At 37.0% G+C, this 16294-nt stretch overlaps 2 protein-coding genes and 2 long non-coding RNA genes across 7 annotated transcripts; 1 reads left to right on the top strand and 3 right to left on the bottom strand.

Moving 5' to 3' along the window:
* Positions 1–3246: 3246 nt before the first annotated feature.
* On the bottom strand, positions 3247–3847 carry LOC131010928 (uncharacterized). The gene is made up of 2 exons (XR_009096703.1): positions 3779–3847; positions 3247–3474 (listed from the first exon to the last, which is right to left on the bottom strand). It is a non-coding gene; the product is annotated as an uncharacterized LOC131010928 (long non-coding RNA).
* Positions 3848–4755: 908 nt separating this feature from the next.
* LOC131010926 (uncharacterized) lies at positions 4756–6901 on the bottom strand. 4 transcript variants are annotated; one of them, XR_009096699.1, is made up of 6 exons: positions 6640–6901; positions 6480–6532; positions 5828–6185; positions 5646–5752; positions 5247–5423; positions 4756–4781 (listed from the first exon to the last, which is right to left on the bottom strand). It is a non-coding gene; the product is annotated as an uncharacterized LOC131010926 (long non-coding RNA). The 4 variants fall into 4 exon arrangements; XR_009096698.1 differs by having other exon boundaries at positions 6480–6538; XR_009096701.1 differs by having other exon boundaries at positions 5828–5929; positions 6640–6897.
* A 1770-nt stretch (positions 6902–8671) lies between these two features.
* Positions 8672–9933, top strand: LOC131010899 (VQ motif-containing protein 9-like). Its single transcript, XM_057938602.1, has one exon. The coding sequence runs from the start codon at positions 8672–8674 to the stop codon at positions 9653–9655; it is 984 nt and encodes a 327-aa protein (XP_057794585.1). The 3' UTR covers positions 9656–9933.
* A 2002-nt stretch (positions 9934–11935) lies between these two features.
* Positions 11936–15659, bottom strand: LOC131010912 (14-3-3 protein 2). Its single transcript, XM_057938620.1, has 4 exons — positions 14828–15659; positions 12855–12977; positions 12581–12697; positions 11936–12311 (listed from the first exon to the last, which is right to left on the bottom strand). Exons 1-4 carry the CDS (start codon positions 15302–15304, stop codon positions 12249–12251), a joined length of 780 nt encoding a protein of 259 aa, XP_057794603.1. The 5' UTR covers positions 15305–15659; the 3' UTR covers positions 11936–12248.
* Positions 15660–16294: the final 635 nt, after the last annotated feature.

Consider the following 16294-nt stretch of genomic DNA (forward strand, 5'->3'; position numbering starts at 1 on the left):
TACTATGTTTTTAATATTTAATGAAACGATTTTGTGTCTTATAAGAAAAATAAAATTAAAAAAATATATATAAATTTATTGACACATCAATTTCAATTTCGCCACGTAAATAATACATCAGCTTTAATTTTGTTGGAGACCCTCGTCGTGGGATAATTGTGAAAAAATTATAAATTAATGTATTTCTTAATCAAATTTTAAAAAATGATAATATAAATCAAAAAAATAAAAAACTCCTAGTATATTTTTTCTAGCTATTACCCCTTTTGTGGATCAGTTTCAAGCTTTGAAATATTGTCATATGGATCAGTTTCAAGCTTTGAAATATTGTCATGTATAGTACTATAGTTGGATGCTAACGTGTATATATTTGATTAGTTTTAACTATAAGTGATATGACGGAAAGTACGTTGTTTTATTGCAAAATCTTAAATCATGATCTTGGTTAAATTATGATCAATAACTTGTGGGATTAGGAGTGAAATAAGATTTGTTCTGTAATCGTGTATTATAAATTAGGGGTCTTGATAAATAAAATTATGAACTATTTTGAAATTGTAATTTTTATATGATTTTTACAGTGTACGAATTAAATTATTATATTTTTAATTTGTACAATTTCATCCCTTTAATTATTTTTTCGATCGTCGGATTATTGAATTGGAGCTTACATAGATTAATTTGCCACGTAATATTAAAGTTATGATGTCGTTTGCAATAAAATTACTATATATTGAAAAATATGGTGCAAATACATGATTAGGGGTGATAAAACGGGTTCGATTAATAAGTTATAATCGTAACTGAACTGAATTTTTGATTAATCGGTTAACCGATAACCGATTTTCACCGGGCGGGTTATCGAATTCTCTAAATTTGATTAATCGGTTTAACCGGCAACTGGTAGGTTAAGACCGATTAACCGAATTAATAATTAAAATATTATATTATATTTTAAAAAATAAAATTAAAACAAAGTAATCGAAAATAATTACAAATTTCTATCAAATAATTTTCTGTTCTATGTAAACATAAATGTTAAGTTAGTGGAGTGGAAAAGACTTTACACATTTTTTCTTAAGGGCACAGGTTCAAATACCTTGAGTAGTAATGTAAACGCATTTTTTTTAAAAAAAATTAAACAAATCGGTTATTTGCAGCTAACACCGGTTAACTGTTGATTCGGTTAATTGGTTAATCAATCGGTTCAGTTATCAGTTAGTGGAATCGCACTGATTTGATTCCGCTTAACAGAAAAATCGGTTCAGTTAAAATCGAATCGGACCGATTACCAGCCTTATACGTGATACCTTTATAATTTAGGAAATTTTTTAATTGAAATTGTACGAAATGACGTCGTTCATACATCACAAAAATTACGCCGTATTTACTAATCCACGTAAGCTTAAACTCATCACTCTAGCGATCGAAAAAATAGGATGAAGGATTGCAAAAATTGAAATTCACCACATTTCAAATGTCACGTTAAAATTGTAATTTCAAAATAGTTCATAATTTTATTCGCCAATTGAACTTTACACTCTAGTAAAGCAGCTCTTGAATTCCATTTTAAGCCGCATATGAGCTAGAGTGCACGATGCACAGGTCGAATTTGGTCTGAAGTCAGTTCTCATCTGACTCAAACATGAGATTGGATTAGGATTTGAGTTGTGTATCAATCAGGTTTAGTCTAACTTGATCTACACAAATAATGAATTAAGCTTTGGATCAGGTTTAAGTCGAATTAAGATCATGGATCGAGGGTTGAGTCGAATTTGAGTTGGATCCGAGTCGTATCATCCCACACGCTTGAGCTTTTTGTGTCCCATTTCTTCCTAAATTACTTTTTCACTTATTTGAAGAGGTACAAAAAAAAAAAAACACTCTAACGTTTATAGTCTTACAAACCCATTATTACTAACATCTTGATTTCATTTTATTTATATATATAAAAGGAAAAAAAAATCATATTAACAACTCAAACGTGACTCGTGTAATCCTAGACAAAATCCAGGCCCAGTGGGCCCATGTAACAAACGAGTTAGGGCCCAGCCTATGGACTTTTATTAATGATTGGGTCGCTCCTATATTCTGTATTTTTCGATAATATATCATGTAGGATTTTGCTAGTTCCGATAGTGCTAGCTCCTCAAGAAATTTAGTTTAGTTTGCTATAATTTTATTACCTTCTTAAGGAATTTACTAAATTTCTAGAAACTTGTCATTTCCTATGGATTTTTTTAGGCGAGTCTTGACAAATTATGGAAATTTGTTTAGTTCTCAGGGTTTATTTTAGAATTTTGATATGCTTTTAATTTTGTTTCAATTATTATCTTTTCATGAATTGAAATATTTCATATCTTTCCTTTTTTTCCCTTTTACATATTGAACCGATTTTTATTATAAGAAAAAAAAAACTTCATTTAAATTTAAAATGTAATGGATTGTATTGATATTTACCGCTATATAAAATTGCCATGTCATCAATTTAAAATATATATGTTCACATAGAATATTATTCTAAGTGTAATATAAAAACAAAAATAACTAGAAGTATATTTATAAGTATGTCCGCAATATAAGACGCTAATTAAACAAACGAAACTTCAGATTATAGAAAAATCACTAATGAAAATCTAATTATAATTGAGTAAAAAGTTTATAACTCCTTCCTCGCTCATGAAGCAGAATCTATTGTATCCATTGATATTTCTTTGTTGAGAATGATTCAAGGTTTTGGCGGTTTGATGAGAAGGGCATATATAATGTCAAGTCGGGGTATTTTTATGGTGTCGGTTTTTACACCCCGGATCCTCACTCGACGTCTACGGTGGATAAGGGCTTCTGGAGTTTGGCGTGGGGGAGGAATATACACTACAACAAAAATCCCATATTAGGACTCTCATAAGTGTCCTATTACGCAATATAATAGGACTTTCCCTTGTATGGGACTTTCCCAAAATGAGTCCTATTTGTGCTAGTCACAATAGGTATAATAGGACGCATGCGCATGTCCTATTCTGGGACGCTTAGGATGCTCAGGAGTGTCCTATTCAAAGTTTGCCAAAAAATGCATAATAGGACATTTTTTACCGTCCTATTTGGGATAATTGGAGTCTCTTATTTTAGGATGCTAGGAGGCTTTTAAAATACAATTATAATATGAAATTAATGTTATAACTAAATTAACTATTATTTCCTAATATCCGCGATATTCTACGTAACAATAATCCAACAAATATGAGATTAATCCCAATATAACAATGCTTTATTTCAAATCTGAAATTTCAGACATCACCAAGGAATATTCTGGTGAAGGAACTCAATCATGAGTAAAAAAACTTATTACATAGTGTATATTATATCAACTGTTTTGGAATATGTTCTCTTTGGTACCAACTGTTTAACAATGGGACCTCTAGGCTCCACTAGCTATTCAGCTTCTCATCAATCCAAATCGTCATTAGCTTTCACCTAAAATTTGCAAGAGAAAACCCCATTAGAATTGTAGTTATTCCAACAGGATACTAAATAATTGAATAAGAGTGAAAATTGAACTTAGTAAGCATGTGTTTCTAGGAATAACAAAGAAATCTTGTAGATCTAAACCTGGTCAATGAAATGCAAAAATATATATTCAAACAAATAGCAGTTGGATCACTCGGTTTTTCTTTGATGTATTCAGATTGAACCCCAATATATAAACATGACAGATAAGGTAGCAAGTGTACATAATTGAGAATATTTCACCTAAATATATATGAGAAATAGGGTGCACCTGTAATTGACTAGAAAGCTCTTTAAATCTTTTGACTAAAAAATCTCTTCTAAATCTTTCCCCTGCTCTGCATAAGAAAAAAAATATACAAATATAAGTTAAGTCTACAGAGATTGAAGATAAGTCTGCACCAATAACAAGGATCCATCGTTTTAGCATTCAGCCATTAATTTTGACATATTTAGACCAACATGAAGCAAAGGAAATATGAACTATGATACATGTAGGCATCTTGTGGTATATAAGAAAGTGAAAAGCTATGACTACATTCCAGAAATTTTTAGAAATACCCCTCAACTCTGACAGTTGACAGAAAAAAAAAAACCAGAGCCACCACACAAAGAAATGCAAGTATGAGATTATTAAAACACCTAGATGACAAGCCAATACAAAGTCTGAAAAATGTATTGAGTCAATAAAGAGCAGAGTAACATAACTATAAAATCCCTTAGATTTAAGAGCTCCTAACATTATTATTATTATCACCAAGACAGAAAACTAGTTAATAGGAGCCGGGTTATGACTAAATAATTACAAAGGAAGAGCTATATCAGCCATGAACATTCTGATGTTGAAGGATTGACATTCTCTCAACAATAAAATCATTTAGCAGCTATAATCTAAAATTTAGAAGAGGCTGACGAATTGAAAATGTTTAGTAACTCCTAAGATAAAAATAAGCATCTCTCAAAGTGAAAATTAGTAACTAATTGCATGAGGAAGTAGAAAATAAGGACAACTACATAAAGCAGACTATAACTCTGTGAAGTCTATAATTGGAAAGAATAGCACCACCAAGGCAGAGGTATTGCAGATTATTCAATAAGGACAACTATATAAAACACACTATTACTCTGTCAAGTCTATATATAACCGAAAAGAATAGCACCACCAAAGCAGAGGTATTGCAGATTATTCAATCTCAAGAGAAATCAGTGCCTCGAGGATGAAAAAATGACTTGCCTCGAGGATGAAGCAGTCCGTTGCCATCGACCATCAGTACCTTGTTGAAATACAAAACCATCAGAGCGTAAGTAATGCAACCTAAAAAATCTATTGAGGATCTTGTTTCATAACACACAAAACTACAGCTATCACCTAATACTAAATGAATTTGCTATTTTCAAGTGGATTCACCCTATCATATATACAGAATTCACATATATGCATGACTAGCATTGAAATTTGAGCAAAAAAGACTCGTACTTCAGTCACCTGCGGATACAATGGAAGTGTAGTATTCTTCAGTTTCTCTAGAAGTTCTAGGAGCACTGAGGTGCTAGATTGTGAAAAAGTTAACCCCACAAAGTGCATAAGTCATAGATCCAAAAGTATAACCACAAATTTATATACCCATTTTGTTTTAGTGTACCATAAATTAGATACTTCTACTATGCAGACTACAAACCTTCATAGATATAACTACCTAAATGCGTAAGATAGAATGATGAACATCACTAAAACTTACTAGAGGTGATAAAGGCTTGCTGTTGAATTCCCTTCCTTGCTTCTATTTTGAAGATCGGTCTGCTGCAGAATCCTTCAATTGTAGTGTAGGTGGAAGCTCTTCTTCCCCCATCTTTCTTGGCATTTGTCTACTCTTGGTCATGTGCTCCCCTCAATTGATGCAGTGATCATGAAGAGGCTTCATGATCACAATAAATTTATCATTCGTTTAAAACTTAATTCAAAGAGTTAACCCAATAAAAGTCAGAGAAAGAAATATGAATGAGCTGAAAGAGAAGTAAAAATAAACCATTTTAGGCGAAAATCCCCTAATAAGCACCCCTGCTAGACTAAAGCTGCACTTTCTTCACTAAAGCATGATAGTGAATGTCTAGAGGAATATGGAAAACCAATATCTTACCAGCCTCCGTGTCTAGAGAAGTAGTCATTATCAAGTGAAACAGCCAGGGCAACAGCTACTGCTCTCTCATACAGAGTCAAGGAACGAGCTACATTTAACTCTTGCACCTACAAAAGCAGAAATGTGATTAAGAAAATTCACTATTTAAATAAAACGAGTGTGCGAGTTCTGCTGTGAATTACCTCAGCTGCAGGCACAATACCAGAATTGGAGCTCCTAAAATCGAATCACATACTGACCAGAATTAGCTGCTGGACTTGTGCAGAACCACTAGTGCAGAATCCCTTTCCAAGAGAATGGAACAACTAATATCATTGATATCAATGTCATAGCAATAATAGTAATTAATTGGACTACTTTCATATATGAGACTTGGTGGTATCCTTAGAAGATGACTGCTCAATCCATACAAATCTAAATGTTAGAGAAAAAAAAATTAAAGAAATTTATAAGTGTAACAAACGACATTCCAATGATATGGGGTTAACAAACGAGATTTCAATTAAATTTAGAAGTTACCTTTGTCGATGCAAGAAGTTACTGAAATAAAACAAGTCACCAAACATGAATAAATAAATATGAAATTCCAAAGACACACGAACTAAAATTATTATTCCAAATCATCATGAGATTCCTGATGAGCTAGCTAGGTCGAGATCTGGAAGCAGCTTTTCTAGAGGAACTTGAACTTCCTCACCATTATTGTGGTAGAGTGAGAGATTGAATCTCAAATCAGGATTTATATGCTATCACACTCGAATATTAGAGCTCCTATTTCATAACTCACCTTATCAAAAAAGCAATTAAAATCAAAGTTAATGAAAAAATTAAAACCTTTCAGCGAGGCGAGCGGTGACTGCTAGCTCTTTGCTTCGAATACAATTTAACTGCAACTTTGGAGAGAGAGAAATTAGATCCAAAAGAGAGGAAGACACATAGAAATTGTGTGAAAAAGAGAGAGACATAGAGAACGTGTGAAAGAGAGATCTAAAACCTAACGCAAGAGAGAGACGCCGGCGCGACGGTGGGTGGAGTGGAAGCCGGAGCAGGGGCTTTGTCCGTCTTCGTCGCCGGGCATGGGAGCAGTGTAGTGTCACTTGATGCAGGGTCGACCGCGGCGGCTGGCGGAGGCAAGATTAGGGCAGAATGAGGGATCCCTCATTCTAATCGACGGTATAATCAGATTTGGGGGCCGGAGTGTTTTTAGGTTTGAGTAGGTTTGGATTTGGGGGTTCCATTTTTGGACTTTTTTTATTTCCTATTTACATAACTTATAAACTACAAGTTCAAGGTAGCGTGATGTGGATTGTAGTCTTTGGTGTTTATTTTTAATGGGATGTCTTATACAAAGACATTTTTAGTTGAGAGTCCCATTATATTAGTAATAGGACACTTATCATCTAATAGTCCCAATATAAGCATCCTCACAGCCTGATTTTGTTGTAGTGATACCGCCTAAAATAAAAATCTTCCTTTGGAAGCCGTTTAACGACTGGATTGCAACGGACATGAATCTTCGAGCACATCATATTCCAACCCGGGGGATCTGTTATTGGTGCAAGGCGGATTGGGGGACTTCTACTCACTGCTTGATTTTCTGTAAAGAGGTGAGGTTTTTCTGGAAACAAAGCAGATGGTGGGGGATTCTTTCGGTTAGTTCTCATCTTTCTTTTCGAGAGATTTTTTCTCGTTTGGCGGACGAAGTTGGCGAGACCGAGCTAGATCTTTTTGGTGTTTGCTTATGGTGGATTTGGAGAAGGTTGTGCGATATTAAGCATGAGGGCAGAGGTGAAGAGAAAGTGGATGGTGGACAGTTGCGGTGTTTTGCTCTCAAACTTTATCGAGGCGCGGAGGGTTTGGGGAAATGAAGAGATACTTCTTCCTTGTGAGGGTGACAAGAGATGGATTCCACCCAAAAAAACCTTCCTTAGGTTGGATGTGGATGTGGATGTGGCGAGAGCTGAGGGAGGTCGCTTCGGAGGTGCAGGGATGGTGGTGCGAAATTGGAAAGGAGAGTTGGTGGTGGCGGTGGCTCAGAGGATCAGCGCAACTGCTACGACGCTGATGGGAGAGCTGCAGGCCATGCTGCTGGGTATTGGTCACTGCCTTCAACTGGACTTAGGGCCGATCATGGTTTACTCGGACTCACTCCTAGCTGTGCATGTGGCTCATGATGAACAGGTTAGCTCGGAGACTCTTTGTGACGACCTGCGTGTTGCGTTCTCTTTTGCACGGGAAGCTTGTGTGGTTGATTTCCGCCATGTTAGACGTGAAGCAAATGTTGTTGCTCACTCTTTAGCTCATGCTGTAATTTCTTGTAATGATGTGATTATTTGGGAGTCCAATTTCCCGGTTTGGCTCCTGGAGTTGGTTTGTTGGGATTTGAGTTAATACAATGCCGTATCTTTACCTCAAAAAAAAAATCTAATTATAATTTTAAATATCTTAAACCGAATCCAAAATAAAAAGTTTTTTTTGTTTAAGGAGTGATGGAATTAGTTTGATTTTCGCGCACTCTACACAGCTATTTTAAAGTTGGCGCTCTCTGTAAATTACTACTCCTACATTTAAAAAGGAGGGAATTAAATTAAGAAATACAAAAGGCCTTTTTTTCTATTTATCGAAAATGGAAAAGAATATAGTTGTAGGATTGTGCCATTAAAAGTAACCTCAGTCAAACCGAAAAACAAAACGTTAAATGTAGATGGGACCCACCCCAAAGCCACTCATGATAAAGTCGACGCACCTCCCACACAGCGCGCGGTACAAACCCGCACTGCACCAATCGCCCGTTCCCGAAAAAGCCAGCAATCACTAAACCTAATTCCCAAATTCACACAAAAGATCCCCACCCAAAACTCTGTGTAATTGTACCGCTTTATTCTTTCCCGTTGCGATATTAATTTCGCATTTAGGGATAGAGCGAGAGAGAATCACCACAAATTCTTGCGTAGGTAGAGAGAGAGTGTGTGTGGAGTGAGAAAATTCTAGAGAGAGAAAGAGTTGAGTGTTTATGCTGTGAAGATATGGATAAAGGATTTGTTGGTGGCGGTGCTGATGATTCAGCTTCTTCCGCATCTTACAGTAATAGTGGAAGCAGCTCCAGCAGCACTAGAGATGTGTATCTCAAACATGTAAGCAGGAATTCGCACAAAATTTCTAAGCCCATTCGGAAGCCTCTCCTTCTGCCTCCCGCCGTCGCTCCTGCGGCGGCGGCCTCGTTGTCGTCTTCCGCCGCCGGTATTTCGATTCTGGACCCTAATTCGAGCCAGGCGCAGCCCCAATCGCAGCAGCCGCCGGTCTACAACATCAACAAAAACGACTTCCGCGACGTCGTTCAGAAGCTCACCGGGTCTCCGGCACACGAGCGGTTCTCAGCGCCTGGGCCGCCGGCGCCTCAGACTAGGCCCCCTAGCTCGCGCCTGCAGAGGATTCGCCCCCCGCCCCTCTCCCAAATCGTCAATCGCCCCCCTCAGATTGGCCCCCAAAACAGCGGCGCTCAGCAGCAGCCATTCACGCCTTTGCCGCCGTTGCCATCCGTCCACCCGGCGGCGGAGTCGCCGATTTCCGCCTACATGCGGTTCCTCCAGAACTCGGCTTCCGCCGCTTCGGCTTCGTCTCTTTGGAATTCAGCTCCGCGCCCTGATGCCCTAATTCCCCAAAGCGACGGTCCGCGGGCGCCGCCACCGGCGGCGGAGTCGCCGGTCTCTGCCTACATGCGTTTTCTGCAGAGCTCCTACTCTTCGTCTACTGCTCCACCGCAGTGGAACGCCACTGCACCGCCGCAGCAATCGACGCTTCCACCCCCGCAGCAGCCGCCTTTCCCGACGTCTTTCGCTTCTCTGTCTCCATTTCCGGCGCTGCCATTGTCGCCGCTGCCATTTGGGTGCATTCCTTCTCCGAAGTCTCCCTACGGCACGCTGTTTTCGCCGACCGGCCAATTGGGGCTGCCGCAGCTGCCATTATCTCCAACTCTGCCCGTTCCAAGCCCTAGGTGGAAGGGGATGTGAAGGAATTCAAATCTCTAAATGTAAGAAAAAAGGTAAGTGATTTAGGGTTTCTACAGTCTCTTCTTGTTTAGATTTTGATAGTAGTAATACTGTATATGTACATGGTTTTGGGGTATGATAGTAAGAAATTGTTGTATTTACAGTGGAAAAAGTTATTCTTGTCTGTTCTTTACATGAACGATGAAGGCAAAGGAAGTTAAGATCTCTTCGTCTTTCCCAGTTTACATGTTTGTAGAATTTTGGACTCGTGGGAATTCCAATTTCAAAATTTCCCTTTCCATTTTATTAGTTGTGCACTTTGTTTTTTTGATTTTTATAGTTTTAGGTTTTGAATTTTGAATCTTTCCTAGTTTATATATGAATATACATAGGGGAACATAACAGAAGTGTTTGCTTCGTCTTCATTTGAATATAGTTTTGTGCCATGGAAAGTTTGGGACCATACCTAGTTTCTATTACTATTTGTTTAGGATTTGCAGAATTATTTCTTCAGATATTGCAATCAATCTGTAATAGCATTGCTAGAGTTCAATGAACTTGTGAAATTTAGGAAATTATTGACTTGGGTTGTCCACGTGTCGTAGGTAATGCAAAGAGTTTTATAACTCTTGTTTATGAACTCTGATATTAGAATTGAACACATTAGTAAGAACAATTATGAAACACCATTCCATGGTCAACGCTTACATGAATTACACGTTCACTCGTTTCCTAACAATAAGTTGGTTGTGCTTAATAAATTCAAATATATGCATAGAGCTTAGTGGAACTTCCATTTTCTGCATAATGAAGTATAAACACATTTGTGTGTGCGAGAGCGAGAGTTGAAAATCATGGCAAGTTAATTTACTCTGATGATGGGAAGTAAATAGTTTTACAAATGACATCAGAATATTATCATGATTTTCTTAAGTTGCATTAACACTGGAGGATTTATGGATAGATCACAGATTTGAAATCCATTGCAGTAAATCTTGTGGTGATTGTTTGGATATGGATTTGAAACGTGATGCTCTAATTTAAATGATTTTGTTGTGCTTGGAAGCCTCTCTAATGTGATGGATTAAATTGCATTTATTTCAATTCCTGACATTTTATCCGTACGACTTAGTCTGTTTTCTACTAAAACTAGGAGCCAGATGGAGTGAGAATCTGCCGTAGATTTAGCAAATTATGACTAAATCCTTATGTTTTCTGAAGCAGCAAATATGCTTCAATAAGTAGGTGTGCTAAAGTTTCTATCTTTTAGATACTGTTCTATCTATTAGATATTGTCTGATGCTTTAACATCCAAGTCATATCACGAGCTACCTATACGGTATGGTCATTTGAAACAGTAAAAGACTATTTTAGGAGGTCTACTCTCCGTTCATGCAGGATAAACATTGAAATATGCTTGAATATCTATGGACGGCCTTATATATGTGCTTGAGTTGCTGCATTGAGGATTTAAAATATGAAAGGAAAGATTTATATTTTGATATTTGAGAAAGCTTTTGATGTGTATGCATGCGCTTTATTATATGCATTTTGGTAGGAAGATTTGTTACAAACTTCAGTTATTGTATGTTTGATGGAATATGGAAATGAAGAGTTGGACTGTCAGTTCTCTATTTGTTATGATTTTCAATAGTTTCTGTTCTGAGCTAGTAATAGTGACAATTTTTGTTGTGGGACTTAGTTTACATTAATTATAATGATGTAATCCTTCGATCTGAACTATATCCAAAAGGCCATGCATAGGTGTTGAGGTGTTGATGGACTTAGTTTAGATCAATTATAATGATGTAATCCTCTAGTTAGTTATACATGTGCCACATTTGTTGTCCTCAAAGGGGGGAAGCTCCGAGTTTGCACCTTTTCCAAGAAGATGGTAATGAGGTTATGGATTTCGAGAAGTGGCTAGGTGGTCGGGGGAGTGTTGCAAACGAAGGAGGACTCGACTCCTTGGGCAGCAGTGGTGAGTAGTGATGGATTATGATTTTTGCTTGGAAACTCATAAAGGCAGCCAGCAATGACCTGTGGAGTGAGGAATTTATTTTCGATAGAGCAATTGTGTATGAAAACTGAATCAGTTTCACCCACCCTCTTTCTATCTCTCCTGTGCTCCAGAAACACCTTTATATTTGAATTACTAGTTTACATGGAACCACCACTAATATATATGTGGGCACGGGGCGACCATGTCTTGATTTTCAGGTTAAATCTGAGAGCTGAGAAATTGAAACTCTCGCCATGTTTTATGAATAAACATCGGCAAAGCTCTCGTAAATGCAAATGTTAACATTTAGGATCTCATGTTTTATTTCACTTATGCCAATGAAACATCACAAGACGAACATTATTTTTTGCAAGAAAGAACCCAAATGGATTATTTGGATGCAGCCTCCTGCGAAATATAATTACTGAGAAGTATTTGGTAAAAAGTCGAAAGAAAGAACTCAGCATAATTAGTTAGAGGGCTGCATGACAGGGCGTTTGAACCAACGGCACAATTCAGTAACAACAAACATCAAGACCTAAACGAGACCCGAAAAAATGCCAGGCTTAAAAGAGAGATCAAAGGAAGAAAAATCAAAGTGAAGGCTCATCCTCACTGTTGAGCTGCTGCTTCTTCAGGTTTAGGAGCTTCTTTGATATCATCGGCCCCATCATCCTGCATCCAACACCATTTTTTAGCTACAGGAAATTTGGCAAATAGTAGTAGGAAATAAAACTTGTTTAGTTTCAAATGATGTGCATAATGTGCTAGGTTTTCGCCTTCTTTGTAATGCCCACGAGTATATCAAGAGTTACGAAGTTTGTAAACTTGATTAAATCAAACAACGGTTTGTATCTGTACGGCATTTTATTAATACTTCATCAGAACTATTGGACATAGATAACAGTATGATTGTTGATTGACTAATTGAGAGGAAACAATACCTGCATGTCAGAGGTCCACAAGGTGAGGTTGTCTCGAAGAAGTTGCATGATCAAAGTGCTATCTTTGTAGGACTCCTCGCCAAGGGTATCCAACTCAGCAATGGCCTCATCGAAAGCCTGGACAGTCATACAACTGAACATGAATATGCGTATACATATACGTATGTATCTATGAATGCATAGGCTCATCACAGAAGGTAATTACAGTATCAAGGACAAATCACTATATGACATAAATGTCAGAAAATAAGCTGATATATGTTCAAATTTGTACCTGTTTGGCAAGGTTACATGCACGGTCAGGAGAGTTCAAGATCTCATAGTAGAAAACAGAGAAGTTCAGGGCCAATCCCAATCGAATTGGATGTGTAGGGGCGAGCTCTGTGTTAGCTATGTCCTGCAAAAAGAATATATCATAAGAAAGAACTTAGGAGAGTATATCCCGTATTAATTATCATCTCTCTCTGATAAATGAATACTACAAAAACATATAATGGATCTCTTAAGAATAAGGGAAAATATAAATAATTGACATTACCGTATCAATCTACTGTTTCACTAATAAGAACAGTCAATACAATTGAACTAATGCCAAAACGATGTCGACAAGCACATTTGATAACAATAATTACAAAAGATTTGGGAGAAAATCTATCAAGACAAAACAAGATAAAAACACAATGTATCATCTTAATTCTTAAAGCACCTTAGATGTGTTCCTGCCCAGGCTAGTTTATTGTATTAGAAACTCTTTACGCAGAAAAAACAGAGCATTAAGAAGAGGACAGAAGTTGTCTGGTTGAAACATAGGACATCCAAGAGTTCATGAACCAAGGTCCGATATTTCCTAGCTACGAGAAAGTTTGGGATTATAGTCTCACTTGAGAAGTTCAAATGAAATAAAAATTTTCCTATATTGGAACTTCCACAAATAGAATTACTGAAGCAATTTGTCACGTTTTGCACTTAATATTTGTCAATGAGATGTTTACTCAATGAATATAATATGTTACAATCCACATAAATATACAACCACGAGAATTTATGTTAATTTATATTTGAAATTTTTAAGTCAACTCTAATCAACAAACAATTCTTCACTAACTTCTTGTCAGAATTCAGTCTTGCTCGTGTCACTTGATCAAGGTTCAAGACATGCAACTATAGGTGGTACGCGATGAACAACTAATAATTATCAGACAATCAAGCTCGCCACACGTACAGAGCGTTGTTATTTGTTAATTAGTCCTAAAAACCCAATAATATCTCAATTACAGTGCCATGTTTCTTAAAGTAGATTTCTAACATGCTAGTTAGTTACCGAAAGATAAATTGTGATGTACAAACAAAAGTACAATGAAAAGAGCAGCATAGCCAGCATTGTAAATTACAATCAGCTGAACTGATGATTTTAGTGCATTGTCCATGAATACGATAGTGGAATACAGGAATTAAGAATTTAGATATGCGCTATAACATTCACCAGACCATGCCAACTTGATGTCACTAATTTGTGATGACCCTGTGAGGTGAGAGTAACCATGGCTGTTTGGCACTAGTTCTTCACTTCATTTTTAAAAATATCACCTAGTGGCTCATCACCTCAATATGAGGAATTGAGGTATTGGAAGCTCTAACCTCTATTATAAGATAATCCTGCTCTTGTTCAACTTATATTCTTGCATTATTAATAGGGGGCTCAATGCCTTAGTGAATTGAAGTTTTCCAATTCAAACTATACTTCACAGTTTTGTCATATCCAAATTATTGCAGAGAAAATAAGCATTTGTTCGTGTCACATAGAGGTCAGTCAGCTACGATGCTAACAGCTCTTTAACTCCCTATACCCATTCCATCCTCATCAACAACTAAGATGTTACGTTTTTTTAATCAGAATAACAAGAAATGGAAGCATACATCTTCTGCAGTGGCTATGTTTTTCGTAAAGAATAATACTACCAATTAGACATTCTAAGCTTAGTTAATCAACATTGTAACAATTAGCGGTTACAGTCCAGGCCTGCATCAGTGTATTCTTTCATTTTTTTTAATTTATTGCATTGGAGACTAAGCCACAATTAACATAAGAGGACAATAAAGTCAACTATATGCGGAAATGTAGAAATCAGTTACGTCACATACAGTAGCAACTCTGCATCTGATCTAGGCAATTAAAGCATTCACAAATATGCGGTAAAGAAATTAAAAATGCGAAGAATAATAATACAAGGAAATAGAGAACCAAACCTGAGCAGCCTTGTAAGCGTTGAGAGTGCTCTCAGCAGCCTCTTTCCTCTCAGCAGCAGTCTTAAACTCAGCCAGATACCTATGGTAATCACCTTTCATCTTGAGGTAGAAAACCTTGGAATCCCCGGTGCCGGCGGACGGAATGAGGCGATCGTCGAGCAGCTTGAGGATTCCTTCGCAGATTTTGGAGAGCTCGGCCTCGATCTTAGATCTGTACTCCTTGATGGTGGTGACGTGGTCCTCATTGCCCCGGGACTCCTCCTTCTGCTCGATCGAGGAGATGATCCGCCACGACGCCCGGCGCGCGCCGATGACGTTCTTGTAGGCTACGGAGAGCAGGTTGCGCTCCTCCACGGTGAGCTCCTCCTTGTCCTCGAGCGACGTGGACACTTTCTCCATGTACTCCACCATTTCCTCGTAGCGCTCGGCCTGCTCGGCCAGCTTGGCCATGTAGACATTCTCCTCTCGCGGCGCCATGGATGGATTCGGTGTGGTTGTTCCCGATCTGGATCGCGTGTAGTTAGTTGTGCGAGGGAAGAGAGAGAGAGTGTGTGTGTGTGTGTGTGTGGATTTTTGAGATGAAGGAATAAATGGAAAAGAGGGGGAAGTGGTTTTGAAATGAGAGGAAGAGAGGGGATTTAGGATTTTTTGTGAGCTGGAGTTTGGAAAACTCTTGCTGGCGACGCGGTGCTTCCAATGACGTGCTGTGGGCCACACCCTTTTTTCTCTCTTTTCCTCTCTCTCTCCCTATCACCGCCACCACACTCTCACAAACACACCCATCAAATCAAATCAAATATGATTAATAATTGTACCAATTGACAGCAGCAATCCTCCATTGACCCGAACTTTTAACAAATTTTTTTATTAAAATTATTTAATTATTAATTTTTTCTTATTTTGTATATTTATTTATTTTTTGGTTAAACTTTGATCCTAAAATAACGTCGTTTTTATCCAATTATACATTATAACGTCAGTTCAATTTTTACACGGTCATATTTATGTCATGCCAAGTGAATATATTTATGCAATGTCATGATGCTGAAAAATGGATAAATATGCAAAATGAGAAGAAATTAATAGTTGAGTAATTTTAATAAAGATTTTAAAGTTCGTATCCAAAATGAGAATTTGTTGAAAGATTAGTAATTTATATGCAATTAACCCTTAAAAAATAACCCCAATTTTAATTTTACCACCATTTTTAATTTAAATTTATTATAAATATAATATTCTCTCATTCCACATAAAAATTTACCACAGTACACAAGTTACGAATCTTAATAAACTACTTAATAAAATTATTAGTGGAACATGAGTCTCACTTTAAATATAAGTTGAGTTGTATAAATTTATTATTATAAATAGAAGTAATATTTTTTTCGTAGACGAACCCGAATCTCGAAAATTAAATTATTATACATGTATACAATTCGAATGATCAAAATTCAGTAGCATTAGAGC

Source organism: Salvia miltiorrhiza, chromosome 2, assembly GCF_028751815.1.
Source record: "Salvia miltiorrhiza cultivar Shanhuang (shh) chromosome 2, IMPLAD_Smil_shh, whole genome shotgun sequence".
Lineage (NCBI taxonomy): Eukaryota > Viridiplantae > Streptophyta > Magnoliopsida > Lamiales > Lamiaceae > Salvia > Salvia miltiorrhiza.

Bases quoted from the DNA above. Each gene is read 5' to 3' on its own strand.
- LOC131010899 (XM_057938602.1), top strand. From the start codon at position 8,672: ATGGATAAAGGATTTGTTGGTGGCGGTGCTGATGATTCAGCTTCTTCC.
- LOC131010912 (XM_057938620.1), bottom strand. From the start codon at position 15,304: ATGGCGCCGCGAGAGGAGAATGTCTACATGGCCAAGCTGGCCGAGCAG. The intron at 12,698-12,854 runs GTACAAATTTGA...ATGACTGTCCAG, and splicing joins CATGTAACCTTGCCAAACAG to GCTTTCGATGAGGCCATTGC. The intron at 12,312-12,580 runs GTATTGTTTCCT...TGTTGGATGCAG, and splicing joins TGTGGACCTCTGACATGCAG to GATGATGGGGCCGATGATAT.